Source organism: Eptatretus burgeri, chromosome 3 (genome assembly GCF_056783735.1).
Source record: "Eptatretus burgeri isolate ZD-2024b chromosome 3, Ebu_testis_v1, whole genome shotgun sequence".
NCBI classification, from domain to species: Eukaryota; Metazoa; Chordata; class Myxini; order Myxiniformes; family Myxinidae; genus Eptatretus; species Eptatretus burgeri.
The window spans coordinates 137,879,043-137,901,340 of NC_140963.1; the positions used below are offsets into that span (position 1 = coordinate 137,879,043).

Sequence of the window (22,298 nt, forward strand, 5' to 3'; positions counted from 1 at the left end):
AGAGAGAGAGAGAGAGAGAGAGAGAGAGAGAGAGAGAGAGAGAGTTGGAAGAGGTGGAGATAGTGAATCTGGAAGTGGGGTGATTTGTGACAGAAGGGTAGCTGCAAGAGTGAAGGTGAAAGTATACAAGACGGTAGTGAGACCAGCTATGTTGTCTGGTTTGGAGGCAGTGGCACTAACAAAAAGACAGGAAGCGGAGCTGGAGGTGGCAGAGTTAAAGATGCTGCGATTCTCGTTGGGAGTGACGAGGATGGATAGGATAAGAAATGAGTATATTAGAGGGACAGCACAGGTAGGACGGTTTGGAGACAAAGTGAGAGAGGCGAGATTGAGATGGTTTGGACATGTGCACAGGAGGGAAGCGGAGTATATCGGGAGAAGGATGTTGAAGATGGAGCCGCCGGGCAGGAGGAGAAGAGGAAGGCCAAAGAAGAGGTTCATGGATACAGTGAGGGCGGACATGCGGGTGGTTGGAGTGTCAATGGAAGATGTGTAGGATAGAGTGAAATGGAGACGGTTGATCCGCTGTGGTGACCCCGAACGGGAGCTAGCCGAAAGAAGATATAATATATATATATATAGCACGATCTCAAAAAGTTGTGGACAGATTCAGACAAAACTTGGTGGACATGTTGAGTGTGTGACAAGGAAGAATTGATTTATTTTTGGTGAAGATCCGGATCTGGATACAATAATTATTTAATTTTTAAAGTGATTCTTCACCATTGAGAAATGGGGCCAAAAACAATACAGTACTGTATGGCATATTTCAAAAATGTAATGGGCCCGGTATGCTCTTGTGGGTCAGGGGCATTGCGTGTCGGAGGTATGCGCTCCACCGAGTTCTCTTCTGGTTTGCTGATGAGGTTACTCAGTAGATCCAGAGGCAGACAAAACAAGAGGGGGGGGGGAAGGCCTCACATATGGTATTTCAATATTTCCTTCTGAGTGCTGCAATATCAATGTGGTGTTCCACAGCTCCATTGTTTTCTCAATCAGTTTAACTCTTTGTGGATTGATTTTGTAGATTCACATGCATTTTATCATTCACGAATATGGGGGCACTGTTGAAAGCTTTCTTATCATCTATCCAGCCGGTTTACAATTTGGTTCTTCACATTTTGCAATTTTCAAGTATGGCCTTGTTCAGTCGTAAGTGGTCAATTGTTCCAGAACAGCCTCTGTTACATCCTTTTTGTTCTGCCTCTAAACCTTCTTGTTGTTCGGTGATGGTACATCAATTCTGTAATGATTCCTAAAACAAGATTATATGTTGTTGGTGGGCATGTTATTGGCCAGTATTTGTGAGGAAGTTGGGTTTCGAAAGGTGTTTCCTTCTATGAGCCACTGCCTTTTCCTCTTGCCTTCTCTGAGTCACTGTCTCTTCCTCTTGGATCAGTTCATTGAATGTAATGGCTTCGTGATTGTGGAGAGCATCAAGGTGTTTTCGCCACATATTTGGAATTCGATCTGGGCCTAGGCTTTTAAAGTTTCGTGGGTTTTTTGTTTTCTAATTTTTTCTTCATCAATAATCACTGGGGCATTTCCTCTTTTCCAAGTTTTGGATCCATTCCACTTTATGTTTGTTTTTTTTTTATCTTCAAAAATTCATTTCCAGAATTTTTCTAGCTTTTGTTTCTCACGGAGAGTTTACACATTCTGCTTTTATTTCCGCAATTTGCGGTAGAATCTCTTCGGGTGACTCTCAAACATGTGGTTTTGTTTTCTCCTGTTCTTTGTTTCCTCAAAGTTTATTTTATCTTCCTTGCTATCATTTCTATTTTGGGTTCGTTTTCAGCACCAAAACACTCGAGGTCTTTGTCCGATTTTGTTTTTTGTTCTTTGGATTCTCTTTTTCAGTATTGGGTTTCTGTTTCCTCAACTGAACTGTTGTATCTGTCCTATTTCCTTCATCAGATGCTCTTTTTGTGTCTCTAATCTCTGTTTCCATGGTAGAAATCGGCTTCTCTTTGTAGGGCCTGGTTTTTTGCTTCTTGCGGTGTTGTTTGCCCATTACTTTTTCTTGAATGAATAGTGCCGCTGTGAAAAACATGACATTGATTTCTTTCAAGGTGGATGATTTTGAAATCATTTTTGTCATTGAATGGTTGGTTCGCCTCACTAAGATTTTTGTTTGTTTTTTTTGTTTTCTATGAGATGGACTTGTGGTCTCACAGTTTTATCAATTTTATCTCTTCTATTTTGTTGGCCAACTCTTCTTCCAGTCGACGCTGCTCTTCCTCATCATCACCCTCATCCCCCATTCAGCCGCTGTCCCTCGTCTTTCTGCCCATCAGCATACACCTGTTCCACTCTTTTTCCCTTCATCTGTGCCCGAGCCACCTGGTCCTTGTCTATGAACCGGTCTTGCTCCTCTTTTGAGGTGGGGGGGGGGGCAGCGCCCTCATTCTCTCTTTTCGCGACACTCTTTCTTCGCTACCTTTGAATCAGCTCTCTCTGGGTTTGCCCCCCACCCCAATGTCGTTGGACATCCAAAACTCCTTCTCGTGCTATCTCGGTCAAATCCCTGCCATCCCTTTTTTTCACCTTCAAGCAAACACTTAGCTCCCGACGCTCTAATCTCTCTTAACACTTGTTGCCTTGTCCGACATGTAATCTCTTCTATTCTATCTTTATCAAGATATCTTTTAATTGTTGAACAAACCTTCGCAAATTTATCAGGGGGGACTCTTTCCATCCTAATGGCCAATTTTTTTTTTCAGCTGGTCCCTGCGTCATGTATGGAATACACATTGTATTGGAGGATTATCTCTTCAGCATTCCAGGTTTCCATTTGTAGTTTTCTTCTCTGGAGTGTTGTCTTTGATGGTGGAGAGACAGTAAGCACCTTCACAGCTCCTTGCTTTGGTGCATAATCATGTCCCTTTGCAAGGTGATGTTTTCTTCACTTGAGAAGGTGCAGTCATTGTTTTTTTTTACAGCGTACTTTCCTGCTGCTCGGAGTGGCCACACTGACATAGGGTTTCCGCTATAGGAGGCATGTGACTCTTTCCTTGAGATATTTTATTTCTCTTATCAACACAAAATGTTCTTTCATTTCCCCATGCCCCATCCTCATTGTCCTTTCCCCCATGCCCTCTCCTCCCATTCAGAGGAAGGTCCCTCCGACCAGGAACCCACCATGCAACTCGCCCAAGAGTCCACACCATGCTCAAATCACACAGCATCGCACACCGCGCACATGTGTTTGTGTTGTTGTCATCTCTGTATTGCCGGTTGCAGAAGGTGGAACAAGCCCTCCCAGGTCTTGAAGTGTGTGTGTGTGTGTGTGTGTGTGTGTGTGTGTGTGTGTGTGTGTGTGTGTGTGTGTGTGTGTGTGTGTGTGTGTGTGTGTGTGTGTGTGTGTGTGTGTGTGTGTACAACATATTATGTCATGTATAATATGGGTACAATCACAATCGTGCATGTGCATGTGTAAATCATGATTCATGTACGTGTGTCTGTTTGTGTGTACGCACTGCTGCCAGCGATCGTCATCTCCACTCACGAGTCTTGAAGACTGAACGGAGCCTTCCCTGCTCCTGAAATATCTATCTTCATCTCGGCAAAGATACCAACTCATGGACCAAAAACTGTCTCCCTATCCCGACTCCCTTTAACGGAACCTTCCCTGGTCGTGAAGCATCGATTTTCACTCCAGAAAAGAACCACGAATCATGGACCAAGCAGTCTCCTCCTATGTGCTCAGTTTCCCCAATGTCTCAGAAGTGACGACGATGTAGATACGCGCGACCTCCGGAGTACGCCCGGTCTCGGTCTGTTCCTTCTTGGTCTCATCCTTCCTGACGGGATAGTTGGCAAAACCCAACAAGCTGCAGGGCAAGACCAGGGCGCCTGGCCGCATCCCAAACGCATGTTGATCTGCGAAACTCCAGGCGCCCTCATCAAGCACCCTCTCACTCTCTCATATGGGTTGGCGTCCTTGCCTCACACCTTGCTCAGCTTGACAATGTGGAAAACCACAACCTTCAAGATTATTGGATTCTCCCATGACCTTTCTTGTGAAACTCCCAAAATCTAGGATCACTGCTCACCTCCACTCACTTGTTCCTCTTTTACCCCACCTGTGGAACTAACTTCCATATTCTCTTCCATCTCATTCTTCCCTCCAGGTCATCAAGACAGGTGTTCACTACCACCTCTGTTCATCCCCCAGGCAAAACCATGATCTTTTCTATCCCAGTTAAACCATTCCTCCCTCTCCCCAAACCCATTTTTGTCCAGTTTCTCCTTCATCAAAGTTTGCTTCTGTGGCCATCTTGGCAAACCCCCTGCGTCCTCCCATACCCCTCACTCTTACCCACTTCTCTTGCTTGTCTGTCTCCATCTCTTTTGTCCCTTGGACCGGCTATTGGTATTTCCCCCAATCTTTTTGCTGGTCCTTTTGTTATGTTGCGTCCTGATCCATTCTGTGCTCTTGCTCTTCCAAGAGCCTTGATTATGTATTTTTTTTAAAACCAAGAAAGAAAAAAAAAAAAAGAAAAAAAAAAAGGACTTACATTTTATGAGACGCACCACCTCAAGATGGTTTGACTGAGTCACCAATGTTCCATTGACCTGGAGATGCCAAAGAAGACAGATAGAGTGATAAAGATTAGAAATTATAGTTTTTGCAGAAACCTGTAGCACACTTTCCTCATATCAGGAGTTTTTTTTAGAATTCTTCCTGAAATTCGTTCGCTCCTCCGAACATTCATTCTTCCTCCAAAGCATGTTTCGCACGCAGGGCAATTCATCAATGTGTGTGCCATCCCTCGGGTGGACGTTAAGCTGGGTATCCTATCTGCTGCCATTAGTTGGTGGACATTAAAGATGCCACGGAGCCCTCCTCGAAGAGTAGACAAGTTATCGCCTGCATCCCGGAGAGAAGTTCAAAATTCTTGCATCATCAATCAAGTATCCTGCACCAGAGTGGTAACTTGTAAAGGATTGTAATCCTAGCGAAGAAATTTATTTTGGCAGAAACTACAATGCATAGAGCGTGCTGCAGAGTAATAACAATAATAACTAGAACTGCCACTTTATAACTGCTGGCAGTGATGACCGGGTACCCAGTCCGTCCGCCTTTGATACAACATGGGACTTTCTGCAGATGACAGTCGCAAAGTTTCGCATTCATCGGGAAAGTGGTTCCAGAAAAAACATTATTGAAGAGTGATACAAACAGAGGCCTGCTTCGATATGGCATGGGACTGAAGAGCAACGAACCGGGCAGCACAAAGCGTTCAATTTCCTTATTACTGGCGAACAGATTCAAATAATTAAATAATTCTGGCTGCGAAACCGCGTGACCGATCAGGTTGAAATTTTAAACTTTTGTTACGCATGTAGGCTATATTACAAACGTGAAGTTTCATATATATAGAAGCAGCGGTTCCAGAGTAAACATTAATTAATATTTATCCTTCAATCCAAGATGGCGGCCAAAGCATGTGACGTATGATGTCATAATTTTCACCACATGTGCAAACACGATCGCAGACGATAAGTGCAAATTTTCGCTTCGCGAGGTTAAGCAGTTCCAGAGAAAACATTATTTAATATTTTTCTTAAAACCAACATGGCTGCCAAACCCTGGGCCCAATCCCGTGGAAATTTCATACCCTCATTCCACATGACTGTTCCACCATAAATGTGATGTTTCACATTTATTGATGCAGTAGTTCCAGAGTAAACATTAATTAATATTTTTCCTTCAATCAACTATGGCTGCCAAACGTTGCGTCGTACCTCAAAAGGGGGTGAGAACTTTTTATTCGTCATGGAGAGGCGGTCATAGTGGTGGAGGTTGGCCTGGATCTGTTCAATGGTTTCGGAGAAAAAGACGTATAAAGATATTATTTTTCAATCCAAGATGGCTGACGAACCATGTGACCTATGACATCACAAATTTATATTCTGCTTCCAACTGGGTATTGGAACACGTTTGTAAAGTTTCGTGTTAATCGGTAAAGGTGCGTTTTTCTATCCAAGATGGCCGCCAAACCATGTAACGTGTGATGTCATAATTTTTACCATGCGTGCATACATGATGGTAGATGATAATTAGAAATTTTCGATTCGTTTGGTTCAGCGGTTCCAGAGAAAACATTATTTAATATTATTCTTAAATCCAAGATGGCGGCCAAACCGTCTAACGTATCAATTCGAAATTAACAAACTTATATCGCCTACGTGTCCCGAATATAGTTCTGAAATCTCCCCTTCATCCGACCAGTGCTTCTGGAGAAGAAGATGTTTGAAGGTTTTAGGGTTTTTTCAAGATGGCCGCCGAACCATGTGACCGATCAAGAACAAATTAACAAACTTGAGAAAGGACCTCATGGGGAATATATGTGTGAAGTTTCGTCTTCATCTGTCTTGCCCTTCTGGAGAAGAAGATTTTTAAAATTTATTCATTTTCAATCCAAGATGGCTGCCGAACCTTGTGACCGAGGATATCATAAATGTAATTTCTGCTTTCCATCATCGACCTGAACAAGTGTATGAAGTTTCGTGTAAATCGGATAAGGTCTATTTTTCTATCCAAGATGGCCGCCAAACCATGTGACTTCTGAGGTAAAAATTTTTTACCATGTATGCAGAATTGAGGGAGGAAGGCACTTGCAAATTTTTGCTTCGATGGCTTATGAAATTCCAGAGAAAACATTATTTAATATTTTTCTTAAATCCAACATGGCGGCCAAACCATGTGACCTATCACTTCGAAATTAACAAACTTGCATCGCATACATGTCCCGAATATAGTTCTGAAATCTCGACTTCATTGGACCAGCGCTTCTGGAGAAGAAGATGTTTGAAGGTTTTAGGGTTTTTTCAAGATGGCCGCCAAACCATGTGACGTATCAACAACAAATTAACAAACTTGAAAGAGGACCTCAGGGAGAATGTGCGTGTTAAGTTTCGCCGCAATCTGCACAGCCGTTCTGGAGAAGAAGATTTTTTAAAAAAAACACTAAAAAACAAGATGGCGGCCGAATTACGTCATCGATGACGTCAAAAAAAACATTTTTGACGATGAATTTTGGTGTAGATGACGCTCAGAATTTTTCAGATTTTTCCTATATGGCGTTCTACTTGACGAATTTTCACCGGTATATCGCTTCACCTATGACGTCACGAAAAATCACACGTGTTCCCCATAGGGAGCTTAGTAAAATGTATCAAACAAAAAATTTTTCCATTGCACGGTTTCCGAGATACAGATGTCCAAAGTTTATCGCTTTTTTCAAGATGGCGACCGTACCACGTGACCAATGACGTCATAATTATAACGTGATTGTGCTATCAAAAAAGATACATACTATGGTGAAAATTTCCTGTCGATCGGACTTAGTGTTCCAGAGAAAATGATTTTTAAAGCGAAAAAGGGTGCAAAACGCCGGCGGAAAAATAATAATAATAATAATAATGCGTAATAATAATAAACAGAAGAAAAACAATAGGGTACCCTGTACTCACAGGGTACCCTAAAAATAATATTAATAATAACTGGACGTGCTACTTTAAAACTGTGAGCAGTTATGGCCGGGTTCCAAGCTTTGATACAACCCCGCTTTGATCAGACACGTGACCCATGACGTCCTCTATAAAAAAAAACAAACTGAATTCGATTTTTAAAAAGTCAATTAAAAAAAAATAATACTAATAATAACAAAAAAAAAAATCCACATTCAAATTAATAATAATAATAAAAATGGCTGCCAGACAATGTGACCTATGATGTTTAAATTTTCAAACTATATTCCCAAAGACTTGATCATGCACGTGAAATTTCACATGGATAGAGTAAGCCGTTCTGGAGAAGATAAAATTGCAAGGTTTAGTCTTCAAATACTTGAATAATTCTGGCTGCCAGACCATACAACCGATCACATCGAAATTTTAAGCATTCATTCCCCATGACTACTAGATCATACTTGTGAAGTTTCACATCGATTGATGAAGCAGTTCAAGAGAAATGGTTTTTGTTTTTTTAAAGATTTTCGTTCAACACAATATGGCTGCCAGACCATGTGATCTATGATGCTTTCGTGAACACCCTGGTATCCCCAAGGCTTGTGGAACATGTGTGAAGTTTACCCTCAATCTTTCAAGCCGTTCTGGCGTAGGAGGTTTTCAAAGGTTTATTCTTCAAAAACATATGGCTGTCAGACCATGTGACCAAGGAGGTTAAATTTTACACCCAATATTCCCCAAGGCTAACAGATCATGTGCATGAAGTTTTGCATCGATGAAGTAAGCCGTTCTGGAGAACATTTTTAAAGGTTTGTCTTTTCAATCCAATATGGCTGCAAAACCAAGTGACCGAAAATGCAATCAATTTAATTGTTTCAACCAATTTATCCCGAGATCACCCTCAAAAATTTGACATGAGTAGTCAGTAGCTCCTGTGGTGAAAATTTTGTCAATCGCTCAAGCTGTTGCAGAGAAATGAAGTTAAAAAAAAAGAGAATAAACCTGCAAAACATCGGTAGAAGTATAAAAATAATAAGTAGAAAGCATCTCAAAATAGCGGGGTGAGCGAGCGAGCAAGGAGCGAGCTCAAGCAGGGAACGGAGAAAGGGTGAGCGGGGAAAGCGATTCAGCGAACGGAAAAGCAAATTGGCTTTATGACAAAGGTGCCTGGAGCATTGCCACAACCCACAACGGAGAAGGGCAACACGATCCTTCGATCTCCTTACCTTGAATCACGACCTTCCCTGCTTGGGAGCCAAGGTATGAGATGACACAATCTGTCTTATCGGTGTTAAAACCCATTCCGTTATAAATCCCTTTGCCTCAAGTTCATGAGCTGCGCATGAGAATGTGCGTTTGAGAATGGGGGTTCGAATCCGGGCATAAGCAATTAAAGACTTTTGGCAATATCGATTTAATATGGAGTTGGAAAATGAACGTTTGGGAATTAGTTTTGAAGGATAATGAAGGTTTACGAATGAGGAAGAGTACAATGGGGAATGGTCTCCCAACAATCATTGACCCTGTAATGGTGGCCCGTACAGATGCCGCATTTTCACCTCGAACAAAAACGATGTAACAACTCGATATTTTCGTCCAAAGTCATAACTTTTCTCTGCCTTTTGGTACAACTAACTTTGTCCATTTCTTTACATTCAGGCTCATTAAAAACGGTGGACGAGAAGCAACACAAGGCTCACACAAGACTCGCAATAGAAAGTAATCATTCATGCACGAGACTCATCTCAGCTCAAAAACCGCGAATGGTCGAAATGAAATCCCGCGAAAACGGAATCGGAACACAATTGGTTTCCCACGATTGGTAGAAACCCGCGATATTGTAGGGTTTCCTGCATATTGTTTTTAGACCCATCTCTCAATAGTGAATAATAATCACTTAAAATTTTTTCAAACTCTTGGGTGTGGATCTGGATCCTCACCAAAATCAAATCAATTCATCCACGTCACACAACCAACCTGTCCACCAAGTTTTGGCTGAATCTGTCCAAACTTTTTGAGATATCCTGCTCAAAGACAAACAAACAAACAAACAAACAAACAAACAAACAAACAAGAAATATGTCGTGCATAGCACGATACTTGCAAAATCCATAAAATAAATTTGACCTTAAACATAATGGGAAGTTGAACTCGATGACCAAATATGCAAATCCTGTTCAAATTTCACGTCAATCGGATGGAAAAAAGCCAAATTTCAAAAATTATCAATGTTGACCTTTTAGCCTATGTTGACATTTTGACCTCAAAAACAATAGGCTTCATGCCTATGACAAACTCTACCAGGTGGTAAAGTTATGTGAAGGTCAGTTTAAAATTGTGACCTGCAGACTGACATACAAACAAGCAGACAAACAGACAGACAGACAGACAAATGCACCTGAGCGGGTTTGACGGTCAGCTCGGATACAAAACTTGATGCAACCGAGTGTTAATCAACCGTAGCGACTCACGTTTATGGCCATGAAATAAATACTCTAAGTGTGTGCATTTAATGGCTGTATACAGGACAGAGCTGGACCCCAACTAAAAAGGACCCTCGGGCTACCGAGAAGCTCAATCACTTGCTGCCTGCACGTCTGGGCGGCGTCACGTGACCAGCCAGCTCGCCGTCAGATGAAATGTCCTAACAAAATCATAAAACGTCCGTTTTTCACCAGAATTCTTTCAGTTGAAGTCAGCGTGTCCGTTTCAGCCGTGTTGAAGTCAGTGGATCTCATGTTGCCCAATAAACAGGGCCAGACGGATCTCGTGTTGCCCAATAAACAGGGCCAGAGGACAGAAGTAACAAGAAACTAGTTGGTCAAATTAAATCTTCTTAATAATCCCGATACTATGAAACCCATTATGCATTATAGTCGTCCGATGCTTCCTTATAGGCCATTCGACCAATCGGTCATTTTACACTTTATGACCCTGTAACCTTGACCCCGAGGCGAAAATGTGAAAAAGGCCTCAGACGATCTATAGAGAGAATCTAGTATTATCGTGTCAAGTTAGAACTCAATCGGCCGAGACGTCTTGGATTGTTGAGACAGACAGACAGACAAAGACAAACAGACGGACGTATGAATCTGAGGATATCGAACAGTTATATTAGGTCAGCGAGCTGACCTAATAACCCACAATACCAAACAATATACGAGAAAAATCTTCGCTTTTCCCAAGTAACAGACAGACAGGGGTGAAAACATAACCTACGTCCACCTTTGGTCGGGGAGGTAACAATAAAAAGTAACTTACCATTGACTGATTGACTGAGCATCAGTGCCAAAGCAGTTTTATGGCAAGGATTATGCCGAGTGGTTTGCCATTACCTTCCGAGAAATAGGACAGAGCAGGAATTTGGCATTTGGCCATCGTCAAGGAGTCACATCCTCTTCATCGAAAGACAACATGGGATCTTTCATGTACATCACCAAAAGCAAGAAAACCGCCAGACTGACCATTCATCGACGGGACGAGCATCGAAGCCAAACCAGGAAGCTCAGATGCAACCAGACGTTACATGTGCACCATCCTGTAAGGTTCTCCTTGCAATCCATGCTAGAAAACTTATTTGATAAATCGAAATCCTTGAGAGCTGTAATTGTAAAAAAAAAAAATTAAATAAGAAAAAAAACCTGTATTTAACTCTGATGATGTCATCGGTGGCCAAGTTGGAATAATCAGTGTTCAGAGAGGTTTTCTTCACAAGCCCTGTGAAGTCCATCGAGTTTGAAGGCCGAAAGTCCCGAAACAGTTTCATTCGTCTGCTTTTTGAGGATAAAGGCATGGAAAAGATCATGTATGATTGTACAACTCCAATGGTATGTCCATACAAGGAGCAAGTACCGCAGCACAGACAACAAAAATTTAAACGGGGTCAACGAGAGAAATTCCTCTCCGACGTCTATGTCCCTATGGTGTTGTATATAAACTGTCAATAAGTGACTTGCACAAGTCAAGGTTTATTCTTCAATTTACCAACATTGTGCAAACACGTTTAACGACGATGACGACGGCAGCAAATCAACTTTCCCGCATCGTTTACTGTTGTCCGCAAAGTCGATCGTTTAATTTAAAGGATCACAAAGATGAAAGCCCGACGGTCGCCAATGTCGCCTAAATGTTTGCGATGGCCTCTCGTGTCCTCACGCGTTCAAGGTCCACATGGTCGTCACGTGGTGAAGGAGAACTTCTGCCACGTCGTTTTGAGGGAGAGCAAGAAATACACCCAATGTCTGACTTCAGTCTATCGAGTACAAACGACGATTTGATAGCCGTACTCAATCGGCCATGGCTGTATTGCTACCTGGCTGAGGATTTCTCTCGAAATAAAGAATTGCTGCACTTTTAGTACCAGCCTCAACATAATCTGTAAATAATAATAAAAAAAAAACACTCGTGGTTTCTCTTAAACTTCCACGTTTCCAAGATTTCCAAATGGCAGTCCCTCACTCCCTCCCCCAAACCTCCCCCATCATCCTCTCCCAGCAACCCTCGTTTTTTAAAAATCTTTGACTAATGTGCAAAAATGTGTCCCTTGGCAAACTTGTGATACCTTGATAATTCTGTCTCCTTGCTGTACTCCAGAGCGCATAGCCGCACCATCTGTTTGGAACAAAACATCAAACGACGTCAGTAAAAACGGTGCACACCCCACAAGCATTCCCAAACAGGGAATGACAACGTCAACAACTGAAAGGGCACCGTCTCACCTTCACGTACAGACTGCACGAACACGGGATTGTCACCGCTGACCGTCAGGCCAAAGCCGTGCTCATCTCTCTGGACTATTACACAGCGCTGGACCAACCCTGAAAACAGCCACAAGTAAAGCATTTGTAAGCAAATTACCGCATTTTCCGGTGTACAAGTGGATGTGGGGTACAAGTCGAATTTGGTAATTTCCCCCCTTTTTTTTTTTTCCTTCATTCATATATACGAGCACAGTTCCACATTGAGTGATTGCAGCACCGTTAGCAAAAGTGTCATCACTAAAACTACAGTCGTTAGCAAAAGTGTCAGTCGGTCAGAACAACAGGGGTGTCGATTCCTCCCCGACACCGTCACAGCCCCATCGCTGCATTGCTGCCTGCAGTACTTCCAGGGTCAAATAAAAACATGAGCACCTGCGGTGTGTTCCGTTAGCAAGCGGCTTCCTCGATTCAAAGCGCTCAAGCAAGCACTCCAACAGGACGGAGTGCTCAGCGTCGCTTAACAACATGGCGGTCTCCGTGTAAACAACGCTATCGTGGTGCTCGAGCAAATGCTGTCCGGGCCGTCATTTTCAGGTTCACCCGACTATCTTGTTATCATTCCCCCAGACAAATTGATTGCGTTTGCGACGGCTGCAGAGTACGAGGAAGAGGGAAAGAGAGATAGAGAAGCGGGGAGTTGCTACGGACCTACCGCGACAGACTTTAAGGGGCAGGGAGGGAGGGATTTTGCATGTTTGAAGATCTTGAAGAATTAGGATGAAAAGTAGAAGCAACAACAAAGTGTGAAATGCACGTTTCAATAATACTACAAGTACCGGGTACATAACTGGGGTGTGCCTCTGAACATTTCATTTGTTGTGGTATCTTTTTGAATTCGGCGACGGCGGCCATTTTTGGTAACGTAACAAAGCACCTCGTTTGAATTTTTTGAAAAAAAAAGTATCAACTTGTACGCCAAAAACAAACATGCTAAATGGGGGAGAAAAAAGGGAAAAAAACAAACATAATAGTAATCGACTCCAGAGATGAGGGAACCAGCAAAGTAGCTTCGCGTGTAACCGAACATTAACCTGACCTGACTACGATTCGTCCTGGTGCTAACCAATAAGGATTTAGGAACAACAGGAAGGAATAAGAACACAAGGAAGAAAGGAATAAACGGAGGAGGTAAATTGGACGAAGGCAGTTGAGGATTTCACAGAGGTTATGGGAGGCAATGGCATCGACACCGTCAGGTGCTTCGACGGAGAGATAAGTACATGAAATTGTTGAAGGACCAACGACAAAGCAAGGTGCACGGAGGAGGTGAAGGCGATGTGATCAATCGGTAAAGGAAGAGGAGTCGTTTAAAGGCAAACTGTAATCGACGTCGAGCTGCTCGTCGACGGGAAAAAAAAAGCTAAAGCATGAACGCGAGGATTCGGTCGTTGAAAATGGTTGATGAAAACAATTTCAACCGCGGTGTACTAAACGTGCAGCAAAGGGCACGTGCACCTGGCAATCGGCCACTACCCACAACTTTTACTCAGAAAATGTTAATTGAAAGAAGAACAAAAGCTGTCAACCACCCCTGCACGTGTAATCAGTTCCGATCGTAAATCTCGCTACTCCGATCTCTCTTCACCGTCCCAGATGAATCTACTGCCCCGGTACAAGCACAAGTTCCAAGCAAGAGGCTCAATGAAGAGTACGTGAGATCTCGATGGAAGAGCGCACAGTCATAACGGGTGGCTACACTTAGGACTCGCAAGGCCCGATACTTAGTGACCGAGTGACGATGTACATTGACCTTACTCCGACCCCACCATGCCCACTCACCGGCAGCATCCATCGGCAGCAACGTACGCAAGGCTGCCATGCCAAGCTTACCTGCTTGGCTGTGCCGCGTCACTCACAGAGCCTGCCAGTCGGGGAGCCTGTGAGAGCAAGTAAAATAAAGAAAGGTGATCATCATCTCTGCCTGAAATTCTCATGCAGCATCGTAAGAACCAAAATTGGCGGTATCGAAAAAAATACGTCGGCCTTCATGAGGTGCAGTAAAAGCATGACATCCCGCCTCCGCCCTAGTCGCCAACACACTGTGTACATTTCATGAGCGACGTGCTAATGTACATTCAGTTGTCACCCTCGTGTTACATCGCTCCTCCAGAAAAGCCTCGAGTTAACCCAGCGATTCCGTAGCACCGTGAATCAAGTTATTTAGTGCTGTTGAACACAGGACGTTCAATGAAATCTCTGCATCGCATGGCTCCTCAACATCCTTAGGAATAAAAAAAAAAAAAAAAATGGACACCCAAGCAAGCTGTCCCGTTCTTCGACAGAGACACACATCACAGACAAATACATCTGAAAACTACAAGGGCACTCGTCAGAGCGCATTCCTCTGCCTGGATCCGGATTCGGATATTCACAAAAATCGAATCAATTCCTCCTCATCACACACATACCCCGTCCACCAAGTTTCGTCCGAATCCGTCCGCAACTTTTTGAGATATCGCACTAGATATCATTTTTAGGCCAACCTCTCAATGGTGAAGAATCACTTAAAAAAAAAAAATTTAGACCTGTATCTGTACATGGATGTTCACCAAAATTCAATCAACTCTTCCACGTCTCAAACCCAAACTGTCTATCAAGTTTTGTCCGAATCCGTCAACAACTTTTTGAGATATCGTGCACACAAACAAACAAACACAAACAGGGGTGAAAACATAACCTCCGTCCACCACTTGGTGGGTGGAGGAAACAAAAGGGATGAGGTGAAGAGGGCGATGTGAATGCTCAAAAGTAATTCTGTACGAATCATAATAAAAAGAGGGGGTGGACGGGGACGTACATTGATCATACAACTTTATTATGGCCGGCGGGAGAGCCTAGAAGTACGCACACTCGCCTCCGAGCTGTCTATCCTGGATATGAAGCTTGGCCAAGCTAATGAACTCTCATCGTGGTGTTTCAAAGGCAGAGTGCTTCATCAATGTGTGCGCCGTCCCTCGGACGGAAGTTTAACGGGTATGCCGTCACAAGTTGGTGGACATTAAAGCTCCCACGGTGTCCTTAACGAAGAGTAGGCAAGCCATCGCCGGCACCCTGAACAAATGACAAATTCCTGCTGCAACCCGAGTTGAACTTCAGGCATAATCAGCTGGTTCATGAAAGACTTGGGCCAAGCTTCCCCTGGCCAACCCCACAATAACGTGGGAATAGTTGCGGCAGTTAAAGGTGAAGACGACTTGTGCTAAATGTCACAACGTAATTAGGTCTGGGGGCTATTCGTCTCCTCGGCCTGTGTCACCAAGAGGAGAGTTTGCTTTGCACGACGACACTCTTTCACACAAGGTGGGTGAGTGTTTGGCAAAGCAAGAGGTTAGGTCCCACTTCCCAATAATCCTCCACATTTGCATTGATAAATTTGTACCTATTCCTCGCTGGGAAAGGGTGAGAGGGCCAGGGGAGGACAACATTGCAATCAAAAGCTATCGTAATCGTATGAATTAAGAGTTGTATATTAAACGAGAAGGGCACTCGGTGGAGCGCATCCCTCTGCCACGCAATGCCTGATCCACTCGAACATATCAGGCCCGATATGTTTTTGAAACGTCATTAGATACAGTCCTGCATCAGATCCGGATCTACACCAATGTCGAATCAGTTATTCCTTGTCACACGCCCAACCTGTCCACAAAGTTTCGTCCGAATCCGTCCACAACTTTTTGAGATATCCTGTGCACAAACAAACAGACAAACAGAAGAGGGGTGAAAACATAACCCCCTTCACCTTCGGTGGCGGAGTACTGAGCATGAGCTCAAAAGGGCTCTGATTTGAACAGAACAATAAACAAGTTATTCAGGAGAAGGAAAGAGGTCACTTTTATATGAACAAACACAAAACTTACCAGCCAACAATGGCATCGGGATTACAATAAACAATGCAAACAAACCAAGGATTTTTTGTTAAATGAGTGCGAGATGCAAGAATGAAAAGCCACCTCGGCGACAGGGCAGGTGACTGTCTGCGTCTGTACTCTAATGGTCTCATCACAGGCGGGCCGCGTTACGCTTCCTCGACGCAACACCTCGCTGGCACCGCTGTGTCGTGTCGAAACAGAAAGCAGACACATTATAGAACAGACGCCGCCGGCAGAATGGAGCTCGGTACGGCTACATGGTGTTTGTGAAGCACAAGTTCAATGCTCTCATTTATGGGAGCAGAGCAAAGCACACTCAAACCAAAATAGACTCCGAACCAGGCAAACGGCCGCCCATCGAGTGAACCATAGATTTTAAATTTATATATATATATATATATATATATATATATATATATATATATATATATATATTTGCACGACACGACACAGTGACGCTCCGGATTCGAACCCAGGCACGACTCTGAAAAGCTGCCCGTCGAGTGCTTTGACCGCCATTTTAAAATAAGACAAACAATGCACATTGTGTATCCTGTGATTGATGGGACAAATCATAAGCACGTGCATGGCTTCCTGTGGGAGTTGTCGGCCATTTCATTCGAATCCCGAAAGTCGCCGTACGAGGAGTCCTGACGTGATGGAATAATGGCGGCGGAGAGGCAAGAGGTCAGCAACAGAGGAGGCTGTGACCTTGATCTCTGCCATAAAATGATGTCACGTCGTCGCGAACTGTACAAACTTAGATAAGTCATGCTTTTGCAATTCCATAAAACATTATTCGACTTTAAACCTTGCGTTAGTCGTGTGACCTCGCAGCCATGTGTGAGACCAAGAGTGCTGACATTCTTCCCTAAAATTAACTTGTGCAGCTTGAGCAGGAAGTTTATTGTCTTATTACGGAGTTAAAGAAACGAATGGATGGGATTTCGCATTGTGGCAGCGCGTCATACGACCAATACAGCTTTTACATTGGGAGAAGCAGATTACTAAGATCAGAAGTAACACCTGGGAAGATGTTGATGGGTTTGGAAAGGAGGTCGTCATTAACACCCAAATCATTAAATCGTTCGCACCTTTAACCAACTGGCATTGATAACACCTGGAAACAGCTCCGTACTTTTGACGAAAATTTTATTTCCTAAGACTCGGATGAAACGAATCTTTTTTTTTTTTTTTTTTTTACCTCCGCAACCGAACGTTCAAGGAGATTATGTTTTCACCCCTTTCTGTCTGTTTGTCTGCTTGTTTGTGTGCAGCATATCTCAAAAAGCAGTGGACGTATTCTGATGGAATTTTGTGGACAGCTTCGGTGTGTGACAAGGACGAACTGATTCGATTTTCGTGAAGATCTGGATCCGGATCCAGATACAGGAACTTTTTAAAGTGATTCTTCACCATTGAGAGATGGGGCCAAAAACGATATATAGCACGATATCTCAAAAAGTTGTGGACGGATTGAAACGAAACTTGGTGGACATGTTGGGCATGTGACAAGGACGAATGGATTCAATTTTGGTGAAGATCTCAATCCGGATCTGGATTCGAGAATTTTTTTTTTTTTTTTTTTAAGTGATTCTTCACCATTGTTGAGAGATCGGGCCAAAAACGATACGGCGCACGATATTTCAAAATTGTCTTGGGCCCAATATGTTCTCGTGGATCAGACATTATGTGGCTGAGGTGTGCGCTCTTCCAAGTGCCCTTCAAGTTGGAAATGTTATCTTTGCGAAATTGAAGCCAGGGACTTGTACTTAGGATAACTCGTACAAATGGACACGGATCACTTTAAAGAGTGGCAGAGACATCCGGGAGCAGGATTGGTCGCATTAGGAAGTCAACTCTCCCCCCACCTCACGTCTCCCCAAATTTACAGTTTCTCCTTCCTGAGAGTTTGCTTCTGTGTCCATCTTGTCCACCCCACTGCATCCTTACCTGCATCTCTGATTTGTCTGTCTGTCTATTTTGTACTTCGGCCCTGCTGTTTTGGCATTTCCACCCCCCCCCCCAACTCTTTCTGCTGTTCCTTTTGTTCTGTTGCGTCCTGATCCGTTCTGTGTTTTACCACTTCCAAGTGGCTTGAATTTATAAACAACAAAACAACTGAAAGTAGAAGGGCACTCAGTAGAGCGCATACGTCCGCCACATAATACCTCATCGACAGGAACATATCAGGCCCAATACATTTTTGAAACATCGTGCTACATATCGTTTTTGGCCCTCTCTCTCAATGGTGAAGAATTACATAAAAAGAAATGAAAATTAAACAATTCTCGAATCCAGATCTTCACCAAAATCGCATCAATTCGTCCTTGTCACACACCCAACATGTCCACCAAGTTTTGTACCAATCCGTCCACAACTTTTTGAGATATCATGCTATGTATCATTTGTGGCCCGATCTTTCAAAAGTGAAGAATCTACGAAATAGATTGGTCAAGTCAAAGATCTTGAATAATATTCCCCTTTTACAAACATGCCAAGAACTGAAAGTTGAGGTTCCGTGGAAAAGCATTCCAGATTTCCAGCTTATTTCCTGTTCTTTGTAACAAGTAAATACTTGTGATTATTTCCAATGTTGAACTCTCAAATAAGATCCTTTTCAAGCAAAAATGACACCCTCTCTTTTCCATGAACACTCCAGAGATCACCAAAGTACAACTCCACCAGGAGCAGCCGTGCACAGCTCGACAAGTGAAGTTGCAAAAATACGCAGCGTGGGTGAAAAAAAAAAAAAAAAAAAAAAAAAAAACGATGCATCTTCGAGCGAACGCGGTCGAGACAGGACGTGATGCGACGATGATCAACGCGTTGATACGACGTTGAGAGAACATCATGTTCATGGAAGAACATGCGTGAAGCAAATAAAGACAACGCGGAGCACATCTCGACAGGTAAAGTATCAAGGAAAAGAGAAAATAAAAATAAAAGCACAGCAGTGATGGTCAACGTATGTCGTGATGACATCTGCAAGTGCCAGTATGGGACACCTGAAAGTTCATTGTAATTAGCGCTGAAACACAATAAAGTTGGAGCTCAACGTCGGCCGTAAGCTTCCCTACCCCCACGACCAATCATCACCCCCCCTCCCCTCCCCCCAGGAGGGATGCAACGAGGTAGCTACGGAGTGTGTACAAGATTTGTTCAGCTCGAGGTGTAGCTTTTCCACACCTGGAGCCGAACAAACCCTGCACTCTGCATGCACATATCTGACGGTGAAGGGATCGTGACCCGATCCCCTCCCTCCCGAGTCGACGCGACCAGGCAAGACAGTAGCACCTGCAAAGATGCCGAACAGAGATACATCGCCACCGGGACTTTATATGTGGCGGCGGAATGGCCGACAGCACGACAGCCGTGCACGATGTCCACCAAGCTCGATGGACAAAAGGGAATGCTGCCAGGCCAACAATGCAGTCTTCGACGCCGCCGAAGAGAACACATTCAACCATACAAAGCGAGAGTCCACGACTGAAAGAACCACCAAAGCAATGTGCGGATCTGCGAGCGAAGGATGGACAAAAGCTTTGGGAAGGAAAAAAAAAGAAAAGAAAAATAAAATAAAATAAAAAGCGCGATTCATGCTTTGCGATTGCAGTAGCTCATGAGGCCTTACAAAATAATTCCCCGAACACGACCTTGCTTCATCACTTAATAATTAACCGTTTATAACAGCCGACGTCATTTTGCTGATAAAGGAAGCTGGTGGTGGTACGAGAGAAGAGAATGCATCCCCCATGATGGAAAGGTAAAGAGAATCCCGATTTTGCTCGCAGTACCTGAATCTGATCATTTTCGATAAACACAGAGGGAAACAACATGCTTCGTTTAAACATTGCAAAACATTGAGCAACAAGTTAAACTCGAACTGCACTCGGTGGGGCACATACCTCCGCCAGGCTAAACAGCTGACGGTTTGGTGACGCTCTCCGATAGGCCGGATCTGCATCGGGACCCGAACCAAAAATCGAATCGGATCGTTCTCGTCACATGACAGACTCATCCAGCAGGTTTTGACATCATCCGTCAACTACTTTTGGAGATATCCTGATGAATATCGTTTTTGGACCCATGTCTCAATGCTGAAGAATCCCTGAAACAAAGATTCTCGGATCCGGATCCGGATGTTCACCAAAATTGAATCTCTTCGTCCTCGTCACACACCCAACCAGTCCGCCGAGTTTCGTCCGAATCTTTCTACAATGTTTTGAGATATCCTGCTCACAGACAAACAGACAAGGGTGAAAACATAACTTCCGTCCACTTTTGGTGGCGCAGGTTGTAACACCCAAACACCAAGGTACTGCAGAGAAATAAAAGGAGGGGGGGGGGAGCAGGGGAGAGAGGGAAGAGGTTGAAGTCTTTTCTACATTCTGCATTTCAGAAAACAAAATATCCATCGCCTGCCTGCTTTGATAGATGCGTGTCGGGTGAGAGCAAGCAAAACGTCTGAACGAGTCCGATCCTCAAAATGTCCATGTCCACAAAGCCACCGAAAGAAGCGAAAAGTACGAGCTCGGCCTCGACATCCGTTAATAATCCAAAGCTAACTACTACATCCGTGTACAATGGCTGCTCTCTTACTCAACAAGGCGCAACTGAACGTCCAGCTGAAAAGCAAGCATACGTCATTTCAAAAATAATAACAAAATATTTCATATTAAAACAATATAGTGAAAGAACACCGACATCAAGGTCCTTGGGAATGTCACCGTGGTACAAATATGCGCCGCACTGAAAAACAACCCACATGCGTGGTAAATAACCTGACCTAACCGGCATCAGGTAAGGGTTAGCAAATACAATGGGACGGGAATGTTTGTTCACAAGACACTAGACATGAAAAATGATGTAACCAAGCATCCCCTGGCTTTATCTCCTCATTCGATGATGGACGACGACAGCACACGAGTTTCGCAACAGCATAACCCTTGTGGTTAAGCAACGGGCCGAGAAAGCGAAAAACAGGTTAAAACATATTTAAACATCGTCACGTTGATTGGCAAATGAAAGCTTGTCCATCCTCTGATCCCACAATGGAATCGCTTTGTTTCGGTGAAGAACTCTCAACGTTTGACTGCAAGCGACACGCGCACGATGCTCGGAAAGCAGAAAACGTCCTCCACTTTCCCACTGCATAACGCCGCCTACGTGGACACATCTGTCCACAAACTACCGAGGATAGTGACGGTTCCCTGACAATCCTGGCACCTCAATACAATGCTGAAGTCGATGAGAGTTTTCTGGTCTGAGCCCATGGCATTAAACAGGTCGCTCACACTGCAAAGGTCAAAAAGGAGTGATCTTGAACTCTCGAAGGTCAGCCACTGGCACTGGTCAACTCGTATTTCCTTGGTCATCAACTAAGAGTGTCACTCTCTTGAACTGATCGACTTCACCAACAGCCAAGACCTCTCTTGGGTCAACCATTTACTGTAATAGTAAAGCTGGCTTCCAAAGCCAGGCCCAGGCTGGTATGGGCATCCTCCGTTGTTCCAAGGCATTCCATGGAATATCAAACTATTTACGGACTACAAAGGTTAACAGGGGAGAAGTGGCAGCATTACATATCTCTTTCTTCCATTCTGTGGAATCAAAAGTTCTCAATACCATTGACATCCGACAGGACGAGGCAAAACTAAAGGCCTGTTGCTCTCACATTGCACACAGGTGGGTGGGTGCGTGGGCGGCCACTGTTTGCTTTATGCCGCCGTGCCTCTAGTCCAGCTCTCTCGGCCCTCTGACCCTACCCGACTCCTCCAGGGTGTGCGTTTTCTTCCAATAACCCCTCCTGATTAAAGTCCTAAAATACAGGTTGGTTGTACACCACTCCTTTGTACCATTTCTATCTCCCGTTTGTGGAATTGCCTTCCAGAGACTGTTCAGTCACGCTCTTCACTCCAGGTCCGCCAACAACCCCCTTCTGGTAAAACTACCAAAATCACGAATCACTGCTCATCTTCACTCTTTCATTCCTCTTTTTTCCCGCCTTTGGAATAAACTTCCTCACTCTATTCTTTCCCATTCTTCCCTCCAGGCTTTCAAAACAGCTGTTCACCACCACCTCTTATCTTCCCCCATCCAAATCCTCGATCTTTTCTACCCCCGATAATCCACCCAAGCCCACTTCCTTCAATTCTCCTGCTTTCCTTCCTGAAAGTCCCTGTAATGT

General features: G+C 43.8%; 1 protein-coding gene across 7 annotated transcripts in view; it reads right to left on the reverse strand.

Moving 5' to 3' along the window:
• LOC147031094 (rho guanine nucleotide exchange factor 11-like) overlaps positions 1-22,298 on the reverse strand; it is a 193,948-nt gene that overhangs the window by 150,037 nt on the left and 21,613 nt on the right. For 6 of the 7 annotated variants that reach the window (XM_085875811.1, XM_085875809.1, XM_085875813.1 and 3 more), the window contains exons 3-6: positions 14,019-14,116; positions 12,198-12,296; positions 12,041-12,090; positions 4,521-4,578 (exon numbers count right to left, since the gene is read on the reverse strand). In XM_085875811.1, the coding sequence (XP_085731937.1) occupies positions 4,521-4,578; positions 12,041-12,090; positions 12,198-12,296; positions 14,019-14,058 (247 nt within the window). In that variant the 5' untranslated portion in view covers positions 14,059-14,116. Of the gene's footprint in view, positions 1-4,520; positions 4,579-12,040; positions 12,091-12,197; positions 12,297-14,018; positions 14,117-20,016; positions 20,035-22,298 lie in introns of those variants that run through there. The other variant, XM_085875810.1, reaches the window with a different exon arrangement.